General features: G+C 42.9%; 2 protein-coding genes across 5 annotated transcripts; one reads left to right on the top strand and one right to left on the bottom strand.

Annotated features, from left to right (window-relative positions):
• Positions 1–817: 817 nt before the first annotated feature.
• Prpf4 (pre-mRNA splicing tri-snRNP complex factor PRPF4) lies at positions 818–16,375 on the bottom strand. Its single transcript, XM_090330458.1, has 14 exons — positions 16,266–16,375; positions 15,380–15,557; positions 13,416–13,602; positions 12,008–12,095; positions 11,508–11,587; positions 11,229–11,322; positions 9,893–9,987; positions 7,455–7,513; positions 6,205–6,328; positions 4,728–4,817; positions 3,381–3,503; positions 3,165–3,272; positions 2,950–3,068; positions 818–1,915 (listed from the first exon to the last, which is right to left on the bottom strand). The coding sequence occupies exons 1-14, from the start codon at positions 16,290–16,292 to the stop codon at positions 1,722–1,724; spliced, it is 1,566 nt and encodes a 521-aa protein (XP_090186584.1). The 5' UTR covers positions 16,293–16,375; the 3' UTR covers positions 818–1,721.
• A 59-nt stretch (positions 16,376–16,434) lies between these two features.
• On the top strand, positions 16,435–24,654 carry Cdc26 (cell division cycle 26). Of its 4 annotated transcripts, none has more exons than XM_090330462.1 (3): positions 16,435–16,620; positions 18,132–18,213; positions 24,229–24,654. In XM_090330462.1, the coding sequence occupies exons 2-3, from the start codon at positions 18,133–18,135 to the stop codon at positions 24,403–24,405; spliced, it is 258 nt and encodes an 85-aa protein (XP_090186588.1). In that variant the 5' UTR covers positions 16,435–16,620; position 18,132; the 3' UTR covers positions 24,406–24,654. The 4 variants fall into 4 exon arrangements, with proteins under 4 accessions (XP_090186588.1, XP_090186585.1, XP_090186587.1 ...); XM_090330459.1 differs by having other exon boundaries at positions 18,065–18,213; XM_090330461.1 differs by having other exon boundaries at positions 18,045–18,213.
• The last annotated feature ends 323 nt before the right edge of the window (positions 24,655–24,977 follow it).

Below are 24,977 nucleotides of genomic sequence, written 5' to 3'. Positions count from 1 at the left end.
AAGGTGTTATTTCATTCAAATGAGTTTTCATCTGGATGCAAATACCTTGTTTGATAGCTTTTCTAGTGTGCTGATACTTTTTTTGTTGTTGTTGGTCGTGGGGCTTCTATTTAGGCCTTAGGTACTGTTCCTGAGCTGAGTTCAGAGGTTCACTTACATAGTAGATGCAACTATTTGCTTATAATAGAAGTCAGATTAAAGGACAGTATGTTTAGCTACATATTACATACTCAAAATTTGTAGGATAGAACTAGACACAGCTATTTTCAATCTCTCTGGCATAGCAAGTGTAAAGGGGTATGAACATTCAAGGGGAAACCCTTGTTTAATGCTTTTTATACCCTTTCTTCCAAATTCCATTTTGTGTGAGGCTGAGATCTGAGAACTAAGGTTCAAAGCCAGTCTGGGTAGACATAGCTATGAGACTATTATCTTTTTTTTTTTTTTGCCAGTCCTAGGGCTTGAACTCAGAGCCTGAGCACGGTCCTTGGGCTTTTCTCAAGGCTAGAGCTCTACCACTTGAACCACAGCACCACTTCCAGCCTTTTCTATGTATGTAGCACCGAGGAATCAAAGCTGGGCTTTCTCTAGGCTAGCGCTCTATCACTTGAGCCACAGTTCCACTTCTAGTTTTTTACTGTGTATGTGGTATCAAGGAACTGTACCCAAGGTTTCGTGCATGCTAGGCAATACTCTACCACTAGACCACACTCCGGGTCCCTGAAAGTAATTCTTTAAAGGATAGTTTTTATAGTAGGATTCTATCTTATCAAGTGAGATTTTACTCTTATAAAGAAAAAGGGTTTACACTTAGAAATGCCCAATAAGGATTTTTTCCCCCAGTTATTTTGACATGAAGTATCCTTTGATACATGAAGTACATCTTTTAAACAGCCAATAAGAAGGAGGGTGTACAGTAGACATGTTAGCTTGCTGACACATGGCCCTAGTTTTAGGGTAACACAAGGAATGCTAAACTTTAAAGCAAAAAGGAAGTAATTTTCTGACAAGGCGAGTGTTCAGTTCTGAGTTTCCTGATGCAGTCAGCACTCCCAGTGACCTCCACAGGTAGCAATAATCTTCTTTACTGTCTACCGTCAGCGGAGCTTCCTCTCATTCTCAGCGGAAAGGAGAGGCTTGAAGACCAGTGCATGGTGAGACACCCTCCCACTCTGAGGTGCCCAGTCTCGGCAGGCTACTTTGCTTGCTCCATCACTTGCTGGACCATGTGCCATGTTAGGAAATGCCAGGTTTGAAGAATTAAAAATGCAAACAGCAGTCACCATTCCGGATGGGAGAGGAGGTAGGGCATTCAAATAAAAGATTAATAAAAAACATCTATACAGTTCACAGCAAATCTGAAGAGGAGATTCAAGCTTCCAACCCTAAAGGGTTTGTCTCACCTAGGGAATGGACCGCCTACTTTCGAGTGGGGCTGACATGAACATCTCATTTTGTTTTTTTTGTTATTTTGCTTTTTTGAGACAGGGTCTCACAATGTAGCTCATGCTGGTCTTGAACTTATGGTCTTCCTGTCTCAGCCTTTCAATTGCTAGGGTTACAGGTGTGCAGCACCAAGCCAGGATATAAAAATCCAATTATAATGATGGTCTATACATGGTAATTAATAGAAAACATGATAGAACAAAACACGCCAATGTTTCTCTTTTGAGGAAATGGCCCCTCAGGGAGCTTGAGGTTACAGTTCTTCATGGTTTTGCCTACTCAGCCATCCAGAGTTTGAAGGTCCTGTCATAAGAGCAGGTGGCTATGAGCTGCCCATCAGAAGAAATGTCTAGGCCCATCACCTTGCCTTCGTGACCAGCCAGAGTCTTCAGGGGGGACCAGCCTGGGTGGGTCCAGATCTTGGCTGTGTTATCATAGGCACCAGTGAGCAGGAAGTTCCCATGGATAGCTAGAAGAGACAAGAAGAAAAGATGCTGGAAGGATTCATGTATTCCAAACAGCTTAAGAAAAGGGGGCAGGGGAAAGCATAAAAAAATCTACCCAAACATACTACATTGAAAAAGAAGACATTTCCACATTCAGAAAAGCCCATCATGCAGGGCTGACATTCTTTTTTTTTTTTTTTTGCCAGTCCTGGGCTTGAGCTCAGGGTCTGAGCACTGTCCTTGGACTTTCTCAAGGCTAGAGCTCTACCACTTGAGCCTCAGCACCACTTCCGGCTTTTTTCTATGTATGTGGTACTGAGGAATCGAACCTGGGTCTTCATGCATGCTAGGCAAGCACTTTAACCACTAGGCCAAACTCCCGGCCCAGGGCTGGCATTCTTATTGAGCTTCCAAGAAAAGGGGACAACCACAGGCAGACTGAGAACAAGGAGCCCTATGATGGTTTAACGGCCCTTTTGCCATGGACAATCTGTTCATAGTAGGAGTGGGAACCAATGATAGAATGTTCATGGCAAAAAGAAAGAAGCAAACACTCATGGACGTTCTCCCCACTTCCCCCTCCAGTCCTGGGGCTTGAACTCAGGGTCTGAGCGTGCGCTTCCTTGGGCTTTCTCAAGGCTAAAGTGCTACCACTTGAGCCACAGTACCATTTCCAGCCTTTTCTATTGTATGTAGTTAGTACCAAGGAATTGAACCCAGATCCACCATGTATCTGTGCATGCTAGGCAAGCACTCTACCACTAGGCCAAACTTCCACCCTCACCACCCTCTTTTGGTTGTGGGGCTTGAACTCTGGACCTGGGTGCTGTTCCTTAGCTTTTTAGCTCAAGACTAGCACCATGGAAGTTCTTTTTTCCTGGCTGCAAGAAGCATGCTCTGCTATAGCTGTTTCGGGATATGGCAGAGGGAAGAAAATGAGAAGCTGTTGCTTTAGCAGGGGTCAGCTGCATGTCCAAGAGAAGCTTAAGCCTGGCCTGCAGGCCCGGGAAACATAACCCCTGTCTGATGTTGAGGCTGAGAGAGCAGGACAACTTACGTTCAAACTTGACACCAGTCACTAGATTCTGATGGGCAGGGATGGTGTAGACACAGCGCCGCTGTCGAAGGTCCCACACTTTGCATGTGTTGTCACCACTGCCAGTTGCAATGTGGTAGCTGCAAAGCAGAGGCAGTTGTCCAAGTTAGGAGCAAAGAGTGCTGCCTTGATGACAAGAACCCTTCCTTCCCACCCATTCATTGAGTGTCCTTTACCCATTGGGGGAGAAATTTATCCCATAGATTTCCTTCAGGTGGCCTTCCAGGAACATGATACAACGCCCTGTGCGTAGGTCCCAAACTCGACCAAATGCATCCAGGCCCCTGATGAGATAATATACAAATGAACACTGGATCCAGTTCTTTGAGGCAGCAGGCATATATGTAACAGGCAGACTATTGAATTGCCCTGGCTTTTTGGAAGATGCTTACCCAGTGCCAGCCAAAGAGCCGTCTTGATGGAAGGCAATGTCATACACACCCATGCTGTGGCCTTCCTGGTGCAGGATCTCCTCTTGAGCCTCCAAATCCCATAAGCGCCAGGAGCGGTCATAGCTTTTAAAAAGAAAAAAACATATCACACTACCAACCAACCAGAAGACCCATTCCATTTCTACAGTGTACTATAAATAACTGCAGCTCAGCTTGCACTTCTGTAACTGTCCATTAAATCTCATGAACAAGAAATTCCTTTCTTGCACAAATAATGCCTCACCAGGAGGAGATGATCAGTGTATGAACAAGTACTTAATACCAATAGTCATCAGGGAAACAAACTGAAACTAGCACTAAGCATTTGTTACAAGGTCATGAAGCAAAGCAGAAATTTGGAATGTAATTTGGTGCCAACACATGGAAGTGTTTTAAAAAAAAAAAAGGAGTATGTTATTTATAGAAAGGCTTTGTCGTGGTATTTGCAAACATGCATATAATGGTATTACTACGATAATTCACACCTTTTATTGTTCTCATCTCCATTTCCCATTTAAAGCAATGTTTGAGAAATTTCATTAGTCTATTTCAGGAAAGCTTTTTTGTTTTTCTGAGAAAAGGTTTCAACTCAGTCTGGCCCCCTAGTCCCGATTCTCCCACCAGGGTTTCCTATGTGCAAACACTACAGATGTGATGTACCACCATGCCTGTCTAGCTCTAGAAATGTTAAAAATACATCTGCCCTATCAACTAGCAATTGTACTTGTAGGAAAACAGAGAAAGAAAGAAAAAGGAAAAAAAAAAAGCATGCCAGAAAAATCCTATGTAAGAGCATTTATAGCAGCTCCATTCTGCCAGTATAAACCTAGAAATAGAAAACCAGATGAACCGTGGCTTGGACACAGACTATTCCCAGTAGTAAGGAGGGACCACTGACAGGCATAAACCCACAAATGATCCTTAGCAATGTTCCACTAAGTGCAAGAGGCCTGACACAAATGAGCTCATGTAGCATGAATGGATGGAATTTATAACGATAGAAATCAGGTCAAGGGCCAGGAGTTTAGCCTAGTTGGAAGAGTACTGGCATTACAGGTGTACACCATCAAATCATCTGAGAGATTTGAACATCATGTGCAGCAAAACCAAAATGACACTACGTCTGCATCATACACTGAAGTTTAACAAACTACCTAACTCTGACTACATTATACACCCTTCTAACTCGGATTGACAGAAGCACAAGAAACCCCTGCTTGAGGATCTCTGTTATAAAATTACCTCACGCATAACTGAAAGGGCTAACAAAATGCCAGGAGCTAGATGAAAGGGGACAGTTTGGCTTACCAGCTGGTGCCCAGGAAACGTCCTGATGGATGCCACATTACCCGGGCCACACGTACTGTATGACCTTCAATATCTGCCACCGGCTCATCACTAAAAGCACATGAATATAGGGTTCAAACATTTTAGTAGAAATGTAAATAAAGATTCATGGATTCATTGTTGTGTAAATACACCCATCCTGCACAGTTTGAAAAGCTAAATTGTAACTGCACAAATAATTTGTTTAAATGTTATAGCTAACAATAATTTAAGTCACTTCTACAAGTTTTAAAAAAGATGTGATATATACCATGTGAGATTAGAGAGAACTAGTATCCAAATACTGCTCTGATACTCTGGTAGACATGTGAGGATACAGGAAATCAAATAGCTTTGATACAAGTAGGTTATAGGTAAGCCTTAAATCTTAGCCAGTTAGAATCCAAATGGGAAAAGCAACTCCTGCAGAAGCTTAGTCTCCTTTTGATGGTTATTAAATTCTGCTCCCCAGGAACAACAGAAAGATCTCAAAACACCAAATGGGACATAAACATGAGCCGTAAAGAGGCAATTAGAAAGGAAACTTTGTCAACATGCACAAAGAACCAACCTGAGCCTCAGGGAAATTAAACATTGCTAAGTATTATCAAGACCAATTACTAAAGCTTGGAGCAAGACCCTATCTGGTAGAATCTATACTAATTAGTATTTCAAAAAAAAATCCTGGAATAAAACATTCATGAGTTGGACGAGGTGGTTCACGTCTGTAATTCTAGCTAATAAAGAAGCTGAAATCCAAAGATTGCGGTTCAAAGCCAGCCTGGGCACAAAAATTTTTGTCTGTGAGACTCTTATCTCCAATTAGCCACTAGAAAACTCGAAGTGGTGCTGTGACTCAAGGGGTAGAGTGGTAGCCTTGAGCAGGCCCAGAGTTCAAGCCCCACCCATGACCACCCTCCCCCCCCAAAAAAAAAATTCTGTACTTTTCCTAACAAAGAAAACTAAGCAATTGGATTCAGATGTCTTTTGGCTAAACTTTTGGGGGGACAAGGAAAAAGTAACTACATTAACAAATCCCTACTGCGGTTGGCAGATCCACCCTGGGTAAAAAGATGACTCTGGAGAGAGGAGCGGCTACTTCCCCGGGCAATGCTGCCACATCACTCTCTCCTGGGGGTGGTGTGTTAAGACTCAACAGGCCTCCAGAGGATTATCATCCATCTTTCAAATAAGCATCTCTCTAAATCTATTATGTAGGAGGTAGGCTGGCTCTTTATAGAGTAACTGAAGCCAGGCAATAGCAACCACAGTGCCAGAGAAAAACTGAGGCGCAAAGTTAACAAGAATGTCTTCCTTCTCATCTTCACTCCCCCAGTAAGAATAGGACTAGGAAAGAAATCTTTCATTCTGTTTTCACACAAGTGATCTGCCTATTTTGAGCACATCTGGGATTAAAAGTCACATGTTTTCACCTCAAAGTACTGAGGACCACACTCACCTCTCAAGGCTCCAAAGCTTCACAGAACCATCAGCAGCACAAGAGGCCAGGTTAACATCCTTTTGGTCCAAGGAGACGGTGGACTTGGGATGGAATACAATTGCTCCTACATTTGTATTATGGCCTGAAGAATTGTAAGGCATAAGGCATGAAAGTTAAAGGGTTCACACCTCTTTATAATGTATGGGCACAATTCAGATTATCATGAATGTTATGGATAGATTTATTAGGGAATACATGTGGGCAGACTATTAAAATGACTACTCAAATATAAAAAACTTATAGTAAATGAACATTTAAATTACAAGCTGGGTGTGGGGGTGTATGAATGCAATCTTAGTACTTGGGAGGCAAAGGTGGGAAGTTCAAGAGTTCAGGACAGGGCATAGTGGTAGAGTATTTGCCTACACTGAACAAAGCTCTAAGGTTCCATTCCTTGCTACCACATACACAGAAAAAGCTGAAAGTGGCGCTGTGGCTCAAGTGGTAAAGCACTAGCCTTTAGAAAACTCAAGGACAGTGCCCAGGCCCTGAATTCAATACCCTGAGTTGAGGATAGCCTAGAAAATAGAGTAAAGAGGTTGGCAATGTAGCTTAGTGATAGAGTGCTTGCCTAGCATGCATGAAGCCCTGGGATCAATTCCTTAGTACTACCATTAGAAATAGTACGGTGGCTCAAGTGGTGGAATGTTGGCTTTGTGCATAGAGAGGCTCAGGGACAGAGTTCAAGTCCCCAAATCAGCAAAACAAAAAGAAAAAACAGTAAAACCTTAAAAACTAAAACAACATAGCCAGGTGCCAGTGGCTCACGCCTCTAATTCTAGCTACTCAGGAGACTAAGATGAGAATCTGTAGTTCAAAGCCAGATGGAGCAGGTAAGTTCATGAGATTCTTACCTCCAATTAACCAGCAAAAAGCTAGAAGTGGAGTTGTGGCTCAAGTGGTAGATGCTAGCCTTCAAGAAAAAAAAAAGAAAAAAAAGCTCAGGGACAGCCAGGCCCTTAGTTCAAACTGCAGGCTCCAGGACAATAACTAACTAAATAAATAAAAAAATACAAAACTTCTATGCAATACTAAGTGTGGCTAGAATTTAGAAAAAAAACTGTATGATGAAAGAGACCAAACCATGTCAAATCAAGTAAAAAATCAATTTGGTGTGAACTGAGTCTTGAGTGTCAGGCAAAGTTTTACTGCTTACCAGAATTCATACAGGGGAAAAAGACTGAGATCTAAACAAGATTTGAACTCACCTCGGAGAGTATGAAGGAGGTTGCAATCGGGAACAGACCAGAGCTTGCAAAGCCCACTCCTATCAAATACAAAGGAAAGCATCTCAGCCAGGGGTGGTCTGGGAAGGAAAAGGTACCTTGGTAATATTACTAAAGGACAATCTCTTCTCACCCCCAATACTTAATAGTTGCAGAAAGAAAAAGAAAAAGCTGATAATATAAAGAGGTATAGAGGGGAGTGATAAACCAGGTCATAAGCAACCAGTGATCTCTACTGGACTATAAGTGAAAGCTCCTATTCCCCTTACTTAGGTATCAACTTGTGAGGGAAGGTAGGACCAATCAAACTACTATGTTCTATTAATAATGACAGTGTTAGCTGGATTCTGGTGACTACTCAGGAGACTGAGATGTGAGAACCGTGGTTCAAAGACAGACTAGATAGGAAAGTCTGTGAGATTCTTTTTTTTTTTTTTGCCAGTCCTGGGCTTGAGCTCAGGGCCTCAGCACTATCCTTGGGGTTTTTTCTCAAGGCTAAAGCTCTACCACTTGAGCTATAGCACCACTTCTGGCTTTTTTCTGAGTATGTGATCCAAGGAATTGAATCCGGGTCTTTGTGCACTCTAGGCAAGCACTCTACCACTAGGCCAAACTCTTGGCCCAAGTCTGTGATAGTCTATCTCCAATTAACTATCAAAAAGCTGGAAGTGGAGCTGTAGCTCACAGGATACAGTGCTAGCCATGAGCACAAAAGCTCAGAGACTGCACGTAGATCTTAAATGCAAGCCCATGGACCAGCTGTACATGTGCATGTGCACATCTATGTGTACATGCATGTACACACACACACATACACACAGAGTATTGACAGGCATGGTGCCACACTCTTGAAATCCCAGTATTTGAGAGGCAGAAGCAGAAAGATCACAGGTAATTAAATGTGATACCTTATCTCAAAAAACCAAACAAATAAATAAATTAAAAAAAGAAAGATCTGGGCTGGGAGTTTGGCCTAGTGGTTGAGTGCTTGCCTGGCATGCATGAAGACCCGGGTTCGATTCCTCAGTACCATATACATAGCAAAAAGCCAGAAGTGGTGCTGTGGCTCAAGTGGTAGAGCTCTAGCCTTGAGAAAGCCCAAGGACAGTGCTCAGACACTGAGTTCATGTCCCAGTACTGGTGAAAAAGGAAAGAAAGAAATAGCTAGGCGAGGTGGCTCATGCCTATAATTCTAGCTACTCAGGAGATTGACATCTGAGGACCTTGGTTCAAAGCCAGCCCAGGTACTAAAGACCGTGAGACTCTTTTTTTGTTGAGTAGATGAGTTTATTAATCTTCTGAAGAGAATCTGAATTTTGGTCATAAAGGCTTAGAACGTATCTGGTGTATAGAATAAGTAAATAATGTCATTAGTAAATCTGCAAAGGGTCACAATGGAGTATGTGAAGTTCATACGAGCATTGCAACATGGAAAGGGTAGAGGCTTAAGACTGTGAGACTCTTATCTCCAATTAACCACTAGAAAACTGGAAGTGGTGCTTGGCCCAAGGGATAGGGTGGTATAGCCTTGAGCTGAAGAGCTCAAGGACAGAGGCCAGGCCTAGAGTCCAAGTCCCAGGACTGACAAAAAGAGAAAGAAAAAGATGCATAAATTTGAATCACAATGTACACAATTAAAAAAAAAAAGACTTTACTTTGGAACTTTTCTATGAAATTTCCTTTATGTCCATTGTTTCAAAGGACCAATGTAACAAAGCTACTTCACAGACAGGAACTGTAGCTAAGATTACTGAGGCCTGGAGAGGTGGAGGGCTCTCTATAATTGTTTCCGCCTAGCAGTTCCTGAGCATCCAAGATTGTTTTCACCAGATAGCCATGCTCCACAAAAAGGCAGTAAATAAACAGCATCTCATCCTAAGAGTTATTGGCACATGTGGTGTTGTGTAGAAAACCAAAATAAAACCAATCATTAACTCAACATTCTAATCACCTACCATGCACCAAGGCACAAATACTTTACAAAGCTACCTCCCAGTTTACACATAAGGGTACTAATGAATGAAAGAGTCATATATCTTAGGTAAGGCACAGAACAACAACAAAAAGCTGCTCTGAGGTGCAGATACTACTTGGTTTATAATCAGTGTATGGCCTGCTCCAAAGCACCAGTGTGAAGAACATGAAGGAGGGTTAGGGTTACATGTCACAGATCTGTGAAACGGGGGGAGGGACGGGAGGTGTTAGGGGGGGCGGGGGGTGTGCGGGTGTGGGATCTACAGGAAAAGTGCCAAGAAAGGCTGTGCTGTATTCACACAGCAGGCAAAAACCTAGCATCTGCTTTGTAAGCGGAAGGATCAAAGTAGAAGCAGACACAGACACTTAAGATAAATGCTGATTTTCCCCTCCAACTATCTGCCATTTAGGGAAAATGTTGACACAAATTATAAAATGGAACTTACCAACAGGCTGTGGCCAGCATTTTGGAATTGGGACTAAAGTGACAGTAGGAGATAGGCCGATCATCACCAATTTGACTGCAGAAATTATTCAAAGACTTATAAAAAAAGACAAATATGATCATTAGTAGGTGGATCCAAGAATTTTTTTCTTGGTTAGTTGTGGGACTTGAACTCTGGACCTGGGCATTGTCCCTCAGCTCTTCAGCTCAACGTTACAGCCCTACTCCTTGAGCCAGCACCACTTCCACCTTTTTTTGGTGGTTAATTGGAGAAGAGTCTCACGACTTTAGTGCCCAGGTTGGCTTTGAACTGTGATCCTCAGATCACAGCCTCCTGAGTAGCTAGGATTACAAATGTGAGCCACCATGCCCGGCTTCAAGAATGTTTTTAAAAAGAAAGAAAGAAAAAAAAAGGCCAGGAGTTTGGCCTAGTGGTAGAGTGCCTGCCTAGCATGCAGGAAGACCAGGGTTTGATTCCTTGGTACCACATACATAGGAAAAAGCTGGAAGTAGTGCTGTTGCTCAAATGCTAGGGCTCTGGCCTTTAGAAACCCAAGGACAGTGTTCAGGCTCTGAGCCCAAGCCCAGGACTGGCAAAAAAAGAAAAAAAAAGAAAAAGGTAGCCTTTTAATGCATTCCAAGATTCCTGCATACTTTTGTAGCTCCTGCAGGAAACACTACCATTAATAAATGAATGGAATCAGGGCTCATCTGGAACTGCAGCTGCTTTCCTCAGTCTTTTTTTTTTTTGCCAGTCCTGGGGCTTGAACTCAAGGCCTGGGCACTGTCCATGGGATTTCTCAAGGCTAGCATGCTACCACTTGAGCCACAGCACCACTTCTGGCTTTTTCTGTGTAAGCTAGGGCTTCATGTATGCTAGACAACTACTCTATCACTAGGCCACACTCTTAGCACCTCTACAGTTTTATTAATACTAGCTTCTTCTTTTTTTCTTGCGTCCTTACTTGGCTTTTTCACTCAAGGCTGGTTCACTACCATCTCAGCCACACCTCTAACTTCCAGCTTTAGGCCGGTTGTTTGGAGATAAGAAACTCATAGACTTTTCTGCCTGGGCTCAGATCTCAGCCTCCTGAGTAGGCAGGAATACAGTTTGAGCCACTGACACTCAGCTTATTATGAGTCAGTCAGCTAAACAGAAATCCCCAGGGAAAACTACCGCACAGTTCATACATTAAAAGTCAACCCTCTGCTGAGTCCAAAGCCACTAGTGATGCCCATCACAAAAGTCCAGCGGGGATAGGTGAGTGTAGCTGCCAAGCCTTTCTTTGGCTGGGCTGAAACAGAGCACATCTACTAAACTAACAAGAGCACCTTACCCGGAGAGACTTATGCAACTCCTGCATCTGCGAGGTCCTGGTTGTCTCTGGAATCTCCTTATGGAGACGGGCTTCTTCCAAGCGTTTCATTGCCCTGGCACACAGAAACAGCATTATTGTAGGAGTAAAGGAGATGTCAACAAGGCTCCACCCAAGTTTCTACCACTTCATCTCATGTAATCACCGCCCCCCCCCCCCTCCCACACATTATAAAGCCCATCCTGCATCCTGGAAACAATAAAAATCTGGTTTCTTTCTTCTTCTGGATGCCCTTCTTACCTGGGCAGTGAGTAGTTAGCAATCCACAGTCTGGCCACTTTTAGGCTGTTTGGTCCTTCATGGTACCAGGTTTGCTGATACTGAAAGGCAAATGAACAGCTGTAATGCTTAAGTCTGAAGTAGGCCTGCCTTTCCACGGCTCTTCATTTTCTACTGTAACTTCCCACAAAGAACTTTGGCAATTAAAGCAACTTGGGTGAGGTCAAGCATATGACTTTCCACTGTATTTTTTCCTATGACATCTTATTAGACATATTTGATTTCTTGTTAAGTTATTCTAACAATGCTATTGTTCTTTTCTGAATGGAAAACTCACTGAGCTCCATTCACAGCCTAATCTAAAACTACTGACAGTCTGTTGCCAACAACTACTGCTAAATGTCGAAGAACGCAAAGGTATTCTCCCCACTCCTTGCTAGCAGAGCAAACAACTGATAACAAAGTGTGAGAACTATTTCACCACTTCGTGGTTACACTATGAAGCCAAAAGTGTACTTTACCTCTTCTTTGGACTTCTTAGATTTCTCATCATCTTTTTTTGTCTTTTTTAATGCGTCAGTACCGACTACTGACAGAATATTTCTTAACCTGCAACAACAGACATGGTTCTGATAAGACCGTGACAAGTACATCCTGCAATCCTCAGGGGCTGCATTTCAAGATTCCCAGTGGAGGCTTGTAGCTCAGGGGACACCAAACCACAGAAAAACCTCAGGATTTCCTCCTATTCACACATACATATGATAAAGCTTACTTTACAAATCTGGCATAGTAAGACATTATTATAGAGTAGCCACAATAACATACTACTATAAAAGCTGTGTGAATATGGCTTTTTCTCTTTCTCTCTCAGGGGAGTGGGAAGACTGAGGGAAGGTTGATTGGTCTTATGGGAGGGGGTGAAGGAAAGGAAGGTCAAGGATGCAGTGGCTAGCTGGGAACAGGGCTGACTTAGCCAAGATGGACTAGAGATTTTAATAAAGAGCAAGTTTAAGGTGTTTGGAGTCAATGAATGAAGACTAAGTGAAGAGTAAGGAATTTAAGAGAATAAATATAGGGGCTGGGAGTTTGGCCTAGTGGTAGCATGCTTGCCTAGCATGCACGAAGACCCGGGTTCGATTCCTCAGTATCACATACATAGAAAAAAAAAGCTGAAAATGGTGCTGAGGCTCAAGTGGTAGAGCTCTAGCCTTGAAAAAGGCCAAGGACAGTGCTCAGGCCCCGAGCTTAAGCCCAGGACTGGCAAAAAGAAAAAAAAAAGAGAATAAATATAAACCATTTGTTCCGGAAGCCAGAAAACAAAGGGGAGAGATAAAGACAAGAGGTGATCCTATGACACTGAGCCTGCCCATCTAAGACACTGTGCAAAACCCATGAGTATCAACTGAGGACTGTGTCCTTCTTCAGTTATAGCTACCAAATATTTCTGTAGATTTTTTTTTTTTTTTGTCTTTGGTCTTGTACTAAGCAAGTGCTCTACCACTTGAATCATGCTCTTGGGTCCTATTGCTTTTTAGCTTATTTTTGAGATAGTCTTGCTGACTTTTGCCTACCTGGCCTCCAACTGTAATCCTCCTTTCTCTGCCTCTCAAGGAGCTGGGATTATAGATATGCATCACCATGCTGGACCCACTAACCATGTTTTAAATCACTGACAAGAAATGCACTTAATGTCTACATTCTCAAAACTCACTGTCCATCTTAAGTTGAATAAACATCCAGCCCAGAGTTCACATTGGGGTGGGGCAGGCATATGCGAGTACCTTCTTCACAAACCATAAACTATATAAATAAAACTTGCACTATTGTTACTCTCTGAGACATTTAAATGTTTCAGCTAGAAGATCAAGTGGATTTGGAATTAGAACCTTGTTAATAAAGAAGACAGTAAACATTTAGAAAGGGCACCTCTCTCTTCTTTCAGCAGGTCCCTCTCCAAAAAGTGTGATGGGTTCCCCCAAGGCTCTAAGGCAAGCCTTGACCTCCGAGTCATCTGTGGAAACATTGATTTGCCGGGCACGCTTTCTTCTCTCAAACTCTGCCAATACTTCTGCCTGCCGCTCACTGATGTGCTCTTCAATTTCAAATACTTCTCCTACAAAAAGAACATGCAAAATCAGCACAACTACCAGATCTTCAAATAGTGGAACAAATAATTTTTCTAACAGTAACCTCTATATATGCTTAGGGCAATGTAACTAATCCACTACACATTTTAGAGATAGTTTTTATAGTTTATGTGAAATGCATTTAACCTAAATGACTGTTACCATTAAGGCAGGAAAAAGATGTCATCCTTTGCTTAAACTTACAGAAAGGATCAGAAAACAAGATTACAGAGCATAAGTTGACCACGCTTTCTGTTTAGTAAGTCTTTGGCAACAGAGGGGCACTCAGGACTTCACGCCAACTAAGCAGTCTACCTCTTGAGCCATATCTCCATCTGCTTTTTCCTTGGTTATTTTCAAGGTTTGGGTCTTGCTTTCTGCCTAGACTTCAATCCTTCTTGTTATGCTTTCCTATGTCACTGGGGATGACACTGTACCTAGCTCAGAAATCATCTTAACCATCACCAAAACTATTTCCTGAAATAGTGCTAATTCAGGAACAGTTAAAAACATTAACCAGTAAACTGGAAATAGTTACCAGGAAATGTAATTTCCATGACTGTAAGGCTTTTGGGATAATCCAGCAATCTGGTCTAAACCCCACACCAGATATCCACACTTGGGTAAGCATCAACGATTAAAAAATCAGAACACAGGCCAGGCACCAGTTGCCTGTAATCCTAGCTATTCAGGAGGCTGAGATCTGATGATCAGAGTTCAAAGTCAACCCATGCAGGAAATTCAATGAGACTCTTATCTCCATCAGAAAATCACAAGTGGAGCTGTGGTTCAAAGTGGCAGAGAGCTAGACTTGAGTGAAAAAAGCTCAGGGACAGTGCCCAGGCCAAGTTCAAGTCCAACAACAGACTCCCCCATCCCCCCCAAAATAAAATAAAATCAGAATGTGAATGTGTATAGGGAGGGAGGGCTAAGGATAACCTAGTGAAAGCCTTTCTGCAGAGCAGTCTCTTGACCCCTCACTACTGTTTTGAGTTTCTTATTTCAAACAGGCATAATCTTATGTAAAAAAAATAGAGGATCTCTTATTATTGACATGGGAAGAAACCTCGACAGTTCCCAGAGTGAAAAATGTAGACTGTAAAACAACTTACACATCATGGTTTCCTTTATGGAAGGCAAATATGAATTTTTATAGTTGCATTAAAATCCACAGAAAGTTATGCATCCAGTTTCATATTAAATTCAAAGTCTGTAAGAACTGGATGAATATTGTTGAAAAAAAAACTTAAATATTTTGAATTGTTCCAGTGGTTAAAGAATAACTGGAAGACTGAAAAAGAGAGATTATGAACAACTCTAACTCCAAACCAATGGTAGAAATGTGAAATCTCCAGAAGACAAATACAACTAATTGGAACCCAAATATATACTGAATAAATTTGATAAAAATGGGAAAAAAACTATAAAAGGGGGAAAAATCTCTAGATACTAAGAGGTGCAGTCAAAGTATTGATTTCCAATCAATAAAAGGTAAAGATGGAGTAGTGATGTTAGTGCTGCCTGTAACCCAGGCTTTGGGTGGTAGAGACAGGAAGATAGCTAGTTTTAAGGTCAGGACAGACTATATTTCAAGTTCAAGGCCAGGCTGCCTTATATAGTATATTTCTGCTTCAAACAAGACCCATAGGGGCTAGGGAACATGATTCTAAAGTAAAGACCTTGTCTAGCATGAACAAGACCCTAGTTCTAACCTCAGCACTAAAGAAAAAAAAAAGGTAGAGAAACGTGTTATTTGCATCTTACCAGAGGTTATATTAATATTTCCTGCTTCAATTCCTGCTTTAAGACCTTCTTTTCCCAAAATCCCAGACTCTCCTTTGGCCAGACGTTCCCTTTCCTTTTCTTCCAAACTTCCATAATAGATATGTGGTTTCTTCACAACAGGGGCAACTAAGTCATCAGATGCTTTAGTTTTGGTTGCCTGTTAAATCAAAGAACCCGAATTAACCTAATAATCAAATTTTTAGCAATCTTCCGGGCTTCCAAGGACAGAGCTCATCATCCTCACACTCTTCCACATTAAAAAAAAAAAAAAGACAAGCTGGTCATTAAGACTAGTTCTCACTGGGTGGGGTGTTTGCAAACAGAAAATGGGAGGCTGATAAAACTAGTGAAATTCAGAGTGACTTTCTCATCACGGATTGTCTGGAACATGTTTATTAATTCCTTCTGCTGAAACTGCCGTCTCTTCGAAGGGCTTTGTGACAACCCAAGGTTTTTTTTATTGCTCATCTGTGGGGAAATACTAAGGATAACTGAAACAAACCAAGGAGGTGTGAAGAGGGAAACCTAGTCGGAACGTTACCGGCCTCTCCGTTTCGGAGGCGAGTCGTCGATGTTTGGGGAGAGGGCTGGTAACCATTCTAAGGACAGAAATCTAGGCTACGACCTCTCCCCATTCCAGAGCGCCGTAATTCTGGAGCAGTTTCAGTGAGAGAGCAGCAAAAGGCGGCAGCACAGAGGCGCTCAGCGAACAGGCGGATGCTGGGGGCTTTCTAGGACACCAGCGTCCGGTGGACTTCCTCCCCGGCCCCGCACCGCCGTGGCCCACTGTAACGGCCCCTTCCAGCCGCGCCCCCCGCCCTCTCTGCGCGGCTGCCCGCGCAGGCTGAGACCCAGGACTCTGTACCGTGGAGGAAGGCCGTGAGGAGGCCATGCTGGGCTCCGGAGCCACCAGGCCCCAGCTGAAAACCGCGCTCTGGGATGCGGACCGTCCACTGCGCGCCTAGCAAAGCGGAAGTGCGTCACAGGGAGGAAGTGGGTCACGAGCGGGCGAGGAGCACGATGGGAATCGTAGTAGCCAAGATTCGGCTAGGCGTCGAGAGGTTTGGCTTGTAAACAGCCCCATACATATATCGCGGGAAATGAGATTTTGCGGGAAGTGATGTGCAGAGCATTCTGGGAAAGGTAGTTCAGATGGCCTACCGATAGATTCATGGTGGGAGCCGAGATTCCGGGGAAGAGCTCGGGCTTTGAAAAAGGAGGTAGGTGTTGTGGAGTCCCGCGGCTTCGGAGGGAGTCGAGGGTCTCGAGCCTGCTGGAGACCTCAGTCTTCCCGAAGCACAGGGTCACAGTGCTGTGACAACGCTCGGCCCAGATCTTGAGTGTAGCCCCAGAGTTGGAGGGGTGGGGGAGCTGCTTGTCAGCTGGGCCGCGGTGAAAGTCTAGGCCCCAGAGCCCTCTAGCGCCAGAGGAGTGCTGAAGAACTGGCGGAGGAGCCTGGGCCTGTTGTTGATTCTCTTGGTTTCATCCCGTTCTTTGCGTCCGGTAGAAGGCGACGTGTAGGGGGAGGCGTCGAGCAGATGGCCTGCGAGCAGCTCTGCAGTGCCCGTGCTTTGATCACCGGCATGACAGAGTTGTTGTTTCCAGTGTGCCTGGGCCCTGAGCGTTTATGTGCCAGGCTGGCACTCCACCACTTGAGCCACAGCTACAATTCCGGCTTTGTATGTGTGTGTGTGTGTGTGTGGTCAATTGGAGATAAGAGTCTCATGGCTTTGAACTGCAACCCTCAGATCTCAGCCTCTGAATAGCTAAGATTACAGGCAGGAGCCACTCCAGCTAGGACCAAATTTTTAACCTATGTGGAAGGGATTTTCAAAATACTCATGCATGCTGGGCTGGACAGATTCTCTAACCCCTTAGTCCTGCCCTCCTCCCCCTCTACGATTATAATGCATAATGCGTTGTCTTTGAGCACTTAAATAGAAAATCGTTTTCTGGTGGTTAATTGGAGATAAGAGTCTCGCAGACTTTGGTGCCTGGGCTGGCTTTGAACTGTAATCCTCGGATCTCAATCTCCTGAGTAGCTAGGATGTCAGGCGAGAGTCACCATGCCACTATGCTGCTTAGAATTTTGTATAGGCAGTATGCTATTTTAAGTTCTTTAAAAAGGAGATAACAGAATTATAAATCTCCATCATGTAATAAAAATATAATAATCCAGTACCTAAAAAAGTGTATAGGTGAGTTTAAATTGGGTGTGGTGTTTTTCTTTTTCTTATTTGGTTGGTTGTAAGACTTGAATTCTGGGCTTAGGTGTCGTCCCTGAGCTCTTTAGCTTAAGGCTATGGCCCTACCCCTTGAGCAACAGTGTCATTTCCAATTTTCTGGTGATTAATTGGAGATAAGTCTCCCTTTTTAGTGCTTGGGCTGGCTTTGAACCATTTTCCTCAGATCTCAGCCTCCTGAGTAGCTAGGATGATAGGTGTGAGCCACCGAGGTTGAGTTTGAGTTTGCCCAGCTCAGTGTTTTTCTGTTTTTCTTTTCTGGTATTAGGGATTAAATACAGATTTTGAGCTTGCCAGGCAAATTCTCCATCATTTAAGCCATAACCCCTACCTTATATGAATATTTTGAATACTGCATTCACTTTAATGTGCATGCTTACAAATTAATCTTCCATTTATAGCTAAACATTATCATCTGCAGTTTTTCCTCCTCTCTGCCATTTTGAACAGTTGAGTTCACTGGGTTTGGCTCTTGGAATTGATTTCAGTATGCTGCGACGAAAACCAACACGCCTGGAGCTAAAGCTTGATGACATTGAAGAGTTTGAGAGCATTCGGAAGGACCTGGAGGTAAGTGTACAACTTTCAAATCCTTTGGAGATAGTTAAGACAAAAACTTTAACTTCAGGACCTTATACTCCTTCCTAACAGTTGATTTGAAGTTTCTACTTGGGGCGTTTTATAGGTGCATTTCCTGTGATTGCCTTAACAAAGTATTGTAAGATTGGTAGCCAATAGAAATTTATTCTTTGACTGATCTGTAGATCACAAGTCTGGAATCAGTGTTATAGGGCTGTCAGGATGTCACTGTCAAGGTGCTGGCAGGCAGAGGATGCTTCCTGCAGTTTCTAGGGAGAATCCCTGACTTGACCCTTTCTGCCAAAAAAGCTGCTGACCATCCCTGCTTTGGGCCATATCACTCCAATCTTGCTTACTGGATCCACTGCTTCCTCCTCTTCTGCTCAGTAGAATCCCCAGTGTCACAATAAATAAATAAATAAATAAATAAATAAACAAACAGCAAAAGAATTTTTCCCTTAGACTCTTCAACTCTTTTAGTACTCATCAAGTTGCTTATGCCAGAAACCTAGCAGTTGCACTTGAATCTCCCTTTTCCCTCCTTTTTTTTTTTTTTTTTTGGTGCATTATGGGGCTTGAACTTTGGGTCTCATGTCTGTGAATCTATTTGTTTTTTCATTTAGTGTCAGTACTGGGACTTGAAATAATCGGCTCATATTCTCCCTTGTTTTTCTCATTCAAGGCACTCTACCATTTGAACTATAGCTCTACTTCCAGCCTTTTGCTGGTTAATTGGAGATAGGCATTTCATGGAGGTTTTTTTTTTGGGGGGGGGGTCTGGGCTGGCTCTGAACTATGATCCTCGTATTTCAGCCTCTTAAGTAGCTGGGATTACTAGAGTCACCAGTGCATGGCTCCTCATACAACTCTTGTCTTATTCTCTAGACCTTGACCGCACTGGCTCTGTCGTTTCCATGAGCATGCCTGCCTAGCTGTTGGTCACTGGCCTTTGCATACATGGTTCCCCTCTACCTATAATCCACTCTCCATTTAAATGTCAACTGCCTGACCCTAACAAGTTAGATGTGTCATTCTTATCCATGAGACTTTGACTTCATTAGGCTTTTATAAAGCACAATACCGTCTTGTTTTTTTTTTTTTTTTTTTTTTTTTTTTTTTGTGGGTCATTGGGCTTGAACTTTGGGTCTGGGCACTGTCCCTGATCTCTTCAGCTCAAGGCTACCCCTTGAGCCACAACCCCATTTCCCCTTTTCTAGTGATTACTTGGAGGCTTGAGGTAAGAGTCTCATTTTCTTTAGTGCTGGGCTGGCTTTGAACCCCAATCCTCAGATCTCAGACTCCTGAATAGCTAGGGTTACAGGCATGAGCCACCACCCCCTGCTAGCATTTGTTATATTTTGTAATTGTTTCTTGTCTAATCACTTCCATTGGGACACAATTTCCACCTTCTTCACCATTGAGTTCCCAGAACCTAGCATGTAGAACTTTTTTTTTTCTTTTTGCCAGTCCTGTGCTTGAGCTCAGGACCTGAGCACTGTCTTTGGACTTTCTCAAGGCTAGAGCTCTACTACTTGAGCCTCAGCAGCACTTCCAGCTTTTTTCTATGTATATGGTACCAAGGAATTGAACCTGGGTCTTCGTGCGTGCTAGGCAAGCACTCGACCACTAGGTCAAACTCCTGGCCCCCACGTAGCATTTTTAAATGTGGTCTGGCCACACACTAATAGAGGTCCATTACTAAGAGTTAAATACCCTGTGGCCTTCAGGATGAAGTTCTGGTTCCTTAGTCGGATGTATAAGGCTCTGTATGACCTGGGTCTTGCTTATCTCTCCACTTCATCTCTACTGCCAAGTTGTCTTTACCTTTGATCATAGTGCCTGTGTATGTTCTGTTCCCCTGGCCTGAATGCCCTTTCTTTTGTCCGGCAAAATCCTCATCTTTGAACTTGCAGCCCCCTGCTGTGTTAAATTCACCCTCCTTCTTATGTTGACCCTTGTCTGCAACTCTGTGAGACTTCAGTTTTCTGTTTTCCTCCACTGGGCCTTTAGTTCTTTGTAGAGCAAGGATTGTGTATTCATCTCCACAAATTTGCTCCAAAGGAGCAGATTGCTTCCCTGGTGGATATTTCTTCCTCCTTCCCTCCCTCTCTCTCCCTCTCTCTCTTTCTTTCTTTGGCTTGAACTCAGGGTCTGGGCACTGTCTCTGAGCTTCTTTTGCTCAAGGCACTACTCTAGTATTCTACCACTTAAGCCACGGCACTGCTTCCGGCTTTTTCTGAGTATGTGGTGCTGAGGAATTGACCCAGGACTTCATGCATGTGAGGAAAGCCCTCTCCCACTAAGGCACATTCCCAGTCCTGGATATTTCCTTTTTTCTTTCTCTTTTTTTTTTGTTGGTCATGGGACCTGAACTCGGCCTGAGTGTTGTCCCTGAGCTCTTCAGCTCAAGGCTACCACTCTACCCCCTGAGTCACAGCACCATTTCCCCTGGATATTTACTTGTGTGACAGGGACATTACATCTTGTATATACTCACAAACATGATTGGTTTTATTAGGTGTATTATGTGCTTCATAGTAAGTCTTAGATTTCTTTTCTCTCCTCTTTATCCCACCAAACTTTTGTTCTCTAAGCATTATCATCTTGTGCCTTTTAAGAACTCTGTGTATTCTTAAGTACATTTTTTTTGGAGATGAAATCTAAAGGACTTTTAAGCTTTGATCCTCTGGATCTCAGTCTCCTGAGTAACTAAGATTACTGGTGTGATCCACTAGTGCCAGCTAAATGTGAGTTTTAACTGTGTGTAAAGTTTTAGTTTAATAAGTCTGATAAAATGCTAGTGTACTGCACTTTGACTGCAAAGTCAGCTCTGAGAATCAGCTAATCTTTCCAATAAAGACAATTACCTTGTGGGTTTGACCTGTTTTAAAGCAGTTTAGGGGAACAATCTTAATCCCAAAATAAACCAGGAAAGCCTTTTTGTTACTTTTTTATCTTTTCATTTTATGCTGGTCCCAACCTTGAACTCAGGATCTTATCTCTTATCTCATGTTCCCCATTAGCTCTTTTGCTCAAGGGTGGTTTTTTGCTGGTTATCTAGAGGTAAGAGTCTTGAGTCACTCCCTTAGAGGTCTCTGACATTCTCAGTAACTAGGATTCTGAGTAACTAGGATTACAGGAGTGAGCTACTGTTACCCAGCTAGAAAACTGGTTTTGTCTTGTTTTGCTGTTTAGCTCAGGCTGGCCTTGAACTCAAGATCCTGCCACCACAGCCTACTAAGTGCCGAACCTATCACTATTATATCTCACCATGCCTAGCTCTGATTTTTTTTGCCAGTCCTGGGCTTGAGCTCAGGGCCTGAGCACTGTCCTTGGACTTTCCTAAGGCTAGAGCTCTACCACTTGAGCCTCAGCACCACTTCCGGCTTTTTTTCTATATGTGGTACCGAGGAATCGAACCCGGGTCTTCATGCATGCTAGGCAAGCACTTTAACCACTAGGCCAAACTCCCGGCCCCTGATATTTTTTTTTTAATGGATGTTAGTTTGATTACACTATATAACTCTAGATTCTCAAAGAGCCAGCAGCTGTTCAAAGTGTGAGGCCTCAGAAATGATTTCATTCCAACTGAGTGTTCTCAGAATTACAGGACACTTTACTTTTTTAGAACTTGCTCATGGAAGGGTGTGGGAAGTACTTCTGATATCACTTATTTGCATTGTAATCAGGAAGCTCATTATATTTGCCAAATAAAAGGTAACTGCAGAAAGGCTTGGATTTTGGAGCACTTCAGAGTAGGCCATACTCCTGATCCAAGAGCCAAAGTTTTATTTGAAACAAAACAAGGCTTTCCATCTTCCGCTCCAATCTTGTATTGTATTTGAATTGGGAGAGTCCAGTTTCAAAATGGTGGTAAAACTATTTCAGGTCATATTCAGCCTGACTCCAGCCACCACTGCTGCCACAGGACGGGGAAGGGGATGGGCTTATGAATCAACCAGTTATTATGAATAACTTAAGAAAACTTTACTTATGGAGTTTTGCCTGGCCCTTGAAAGTACAGATGCTCACAGATTGTATCAGGAACTTTGACTTTGTGATTTGGTCTGGTATTAAAGAAGTTCATGCGGCAATGCATGTTTGACCTACAATGGTTGAGGGTGTGGAATAGGAGCCAAAGGACTGTTTCTAGAAAGAATTATAGAGGGGCTTGGAGCGTGGCCTAGTGGTAGAGTGTTTGCCTAGCATGTACAAAGCCCTGGGTTTGATTCCTTGGTACCACAAACACAGAAAGAGCTAAAAGTGGTGCCATGGTTCAAGTAGTGGAGTGCTAGCCTTGAGAAAACCTTGAGTTCAAGTCCCAGGACTGGCAAAAAAATAAAAAAAGAAAAGTATGGATAGATTTAAAACTGAAGTGATAGAAGACAGGCAGAGTGGAAAAAAAGAGAATTTATTTTTGTAATGACATAGTGGATTTTTATCCTTAGTATTTATGGGAATAATCATGAAGTAGAAAAGCTCTAAGTCAAAGAAAGCTTCAGTCTGCTGCATCACTAAGATACCCTGAATGTGGATCTGGCAACTTTATGGAGTAGAGGAAGTAATTTTGGAAGATAAAGCTGTGGTGTTGGAGATGGCAGCAGAGGAAGTAATGGAGGTGGCAAGGTGACCACAGTGGATGTGGTTAGAGGAGTGGAGGGGAATGTGCTGCATATTGTTAGTGGTCTTCAGGTTCTCCTTTGATTCAAGCCATAGAAAGATGCCTGACAAAGTGGGTATGGACGCTGTGTTTCCTTGGAGTTCTTTGTCCGTAGATGTGTCACTAGTAGTAACAGCAGTAGCCTGTAGCAAACCAGTGCACACACTCACAGGCCCACAGTAGCAAAGGGTTCATATCCTGTCCCCCAGCAGTATCTCTTCACACCTTGGCCTCCAGTGGTACCTGGCTGTCTCTCCTTACACAAAAGTGGCATCACCCAGGGCTGACCACACAAGGCAGTGTGTGCATCTTAAGACCACATTCAGGGTTACCTGTAGTGCATGTGTGCAGGACTCCAGGTTACATGGACATGTTGAGCCAGCTACATCCCAGTCTTTGGGATGTGAAGGCGCAAAGCTGAGCTTAGGTCAGGCGAGAAGCCTGACCAATCCATTTACTCTTCATGATTGATAGGGGCCAGCATATGGAAACCAAGGTAGTAGATGTGGTGGTGGTGCCAGAGGACATGGTTGTGACGGAGGTAGTTGTGGCAGTGGTATAACCATATGGTGTGTGTAGCTTGCAACAAGTGAGGAATGTGCTGACACTAAGGTTCTGTATCTGCTGTACCTTCTTCTGTTCATTAAATTCAAATTATTACCCTCTACATTTGTGATAACTTTTTCAAAACAATCAGGATGAAGACCTTTTGATGGGCTATCATAGACCTTTCTAGTGGTACTTGTAGTCTCTGTCTTTCTGGCTGTAAAGTTTTGGTGGTTATCTTACAAGTCATGTTATTTTCCATGTTATTGTTCTCTTGAACAATAAATGCATCTCTGGGTGCAGCCTCCTGCTGGGTCTTCTCTACACCCCAGCTTCTCTCCTCTTCTTTGCATCTCTGGCAGTGTGGGCTCCCCTTTGTCATAGCCCCAATGGCCCTAGGTGATTTAGTGTGTTCATTTCTCTGTTATGCTATGGAATATGGGGGTTACATCTACCACTGCACGCCTGTATCCTCAAAGCTAAGGGCACTTATTCATTCAAGGCTGGTGCTTAACCACTCGAGCCACGTCTTCACTTCTGGCTTTTTGTTGATTAATTGGAGATGAGTCTTTTGGATTTATTTGTCTAGCCTAGTTTTGAAACTTGACCTTTCTGAATAGCTAAGCTTACAGGTGTGATCCACTGGTACCTGGCTCTCTTCTAGCTATCTTAAACCTAAGATTTTCATGTATTGTTTATTAGAGCCTAATTCTGTCTCTTATGCCATACCCCAAACGTGATAGGCACTAGACAAACATTTGCTAATTTAAAAAAATGTTGCCTTAATTTTGTACTTTCAGACCCGTAAGAAACAGAAAGAAGATGTGGACATTGTGGGAAGCAGTGATGGAGAAGGAGCCATTGGGCTCAACAGTGACCCCAAAAGCCGGGAACAAATGATTAATGATCGAATTGGCTATAAACCCCAGCCCAAGCCCAACAATCGCGTATCTCAGTTTGGAAATTTTGAATTTTAGATGGATTTTTTGAATGCCAGAATCCTGGAAAGGAATAAAATGATGGCGGAAGTACAAATCAGGTTTAGAGAATTGAATGCTTGTATTGAAGCAGAATGTTTTACCTCCTGAAGAGAGAAATCATTTCTGCATGAAATTACTGATGTGCAACTCATAAGCTGGAATCCAAATTCTGGTTTGTCTCTGGAAAATTTGACAGTGTAAAGCCAATCTGATTTTGTTTTTAAAAATAAATATATTTTTGGAAAAGTGTGAGACATCCTTAATGAAGTAGACAGTACTGTTAACCTGCAGGCTTTAAGAGGTAACCTCATTCTTTCTGTCTTTAGTAAAAAACTCTAAGCAAAGAATACCTTGGGTTGATTTCTGCCACATTTAATTAACCCATTTATTCAGCAAGTACTGAGTGCTTACCACATGCCAGTAGTCAAAGATCTCTACTATAGTTGAAATGACAGATAATGTACTACCCTGCCTGCTCCTTAAATTTAAAAAAAATTCAGGAATCCTATTTCGAAATACTTGTAGGTAGGGCCGGGAGTTTGGCCTAGTGGTAGAGTGCTTGCCTAGCA

This window comes from Megascapheus bottae, chromosome 3, assembly GCF_031878675.1.
Source record: "Megascapheus bottae isolate mThoBot1 chromosome 3, mThoBot2.hap1, whole genome shotgun sequence".
In the NCBI taxonomy this organism is placed as follows: Eukaryota; Metazoa; Chordata; class Mammalia; order Rodentia; family Geomyidae; genus Megascapheus; species Megascapheus bottae.
Note: the sequence above shows the minus strand (reverse complement) of the source record. Positions and strands in the feature narration are given on the sequence as shown.

Bases quoted from the DNA above. Each gene is read 5' to 3' on its own strand.
- Prpf4 (XM_090330458.1), bottom strand. From the start codon at position 16,292: ATGGCCTCCTCACGGCCTTCCTCCACG. The intron at 15,558-16,265 runs GTACAGAGTCCT...TTGATTTAACAG, and splicing joins CCTCACGGCCTTCCTCCACG to GCAACCAAAACTAAAGCATC. The intron at 1,916-2,949 runs GTAAGTTGTCCT...TGTCTCTTCTAG, and splicing joins GACTGGTGTCAAGTTTGAAC to CTATCCATGGGAACTTCCTG.
- Cdc26 (XM_090330459.1), top strand. From the start codon at position 16,572: ATGGTGGGAGCCGAGATTCCGGGGAAGAGCTCGGGCTTTGAAAAAGGA. The intron at 16,621-18,064 runs GTAGGTGTTGTG...TATCATCTGCAG, and splicing joins CTCGGGCTTTGAAAAAGGAG to TTTTTCCTCCTCTCTGCCAT. The intron at 18,214-24,228 runs GTAAGTGTACAA...TTGTACTTTCAG, and splicing joins GCATTCGGAAGGACCTGGAG to ACCCGTAAGAAACAGAAAGA.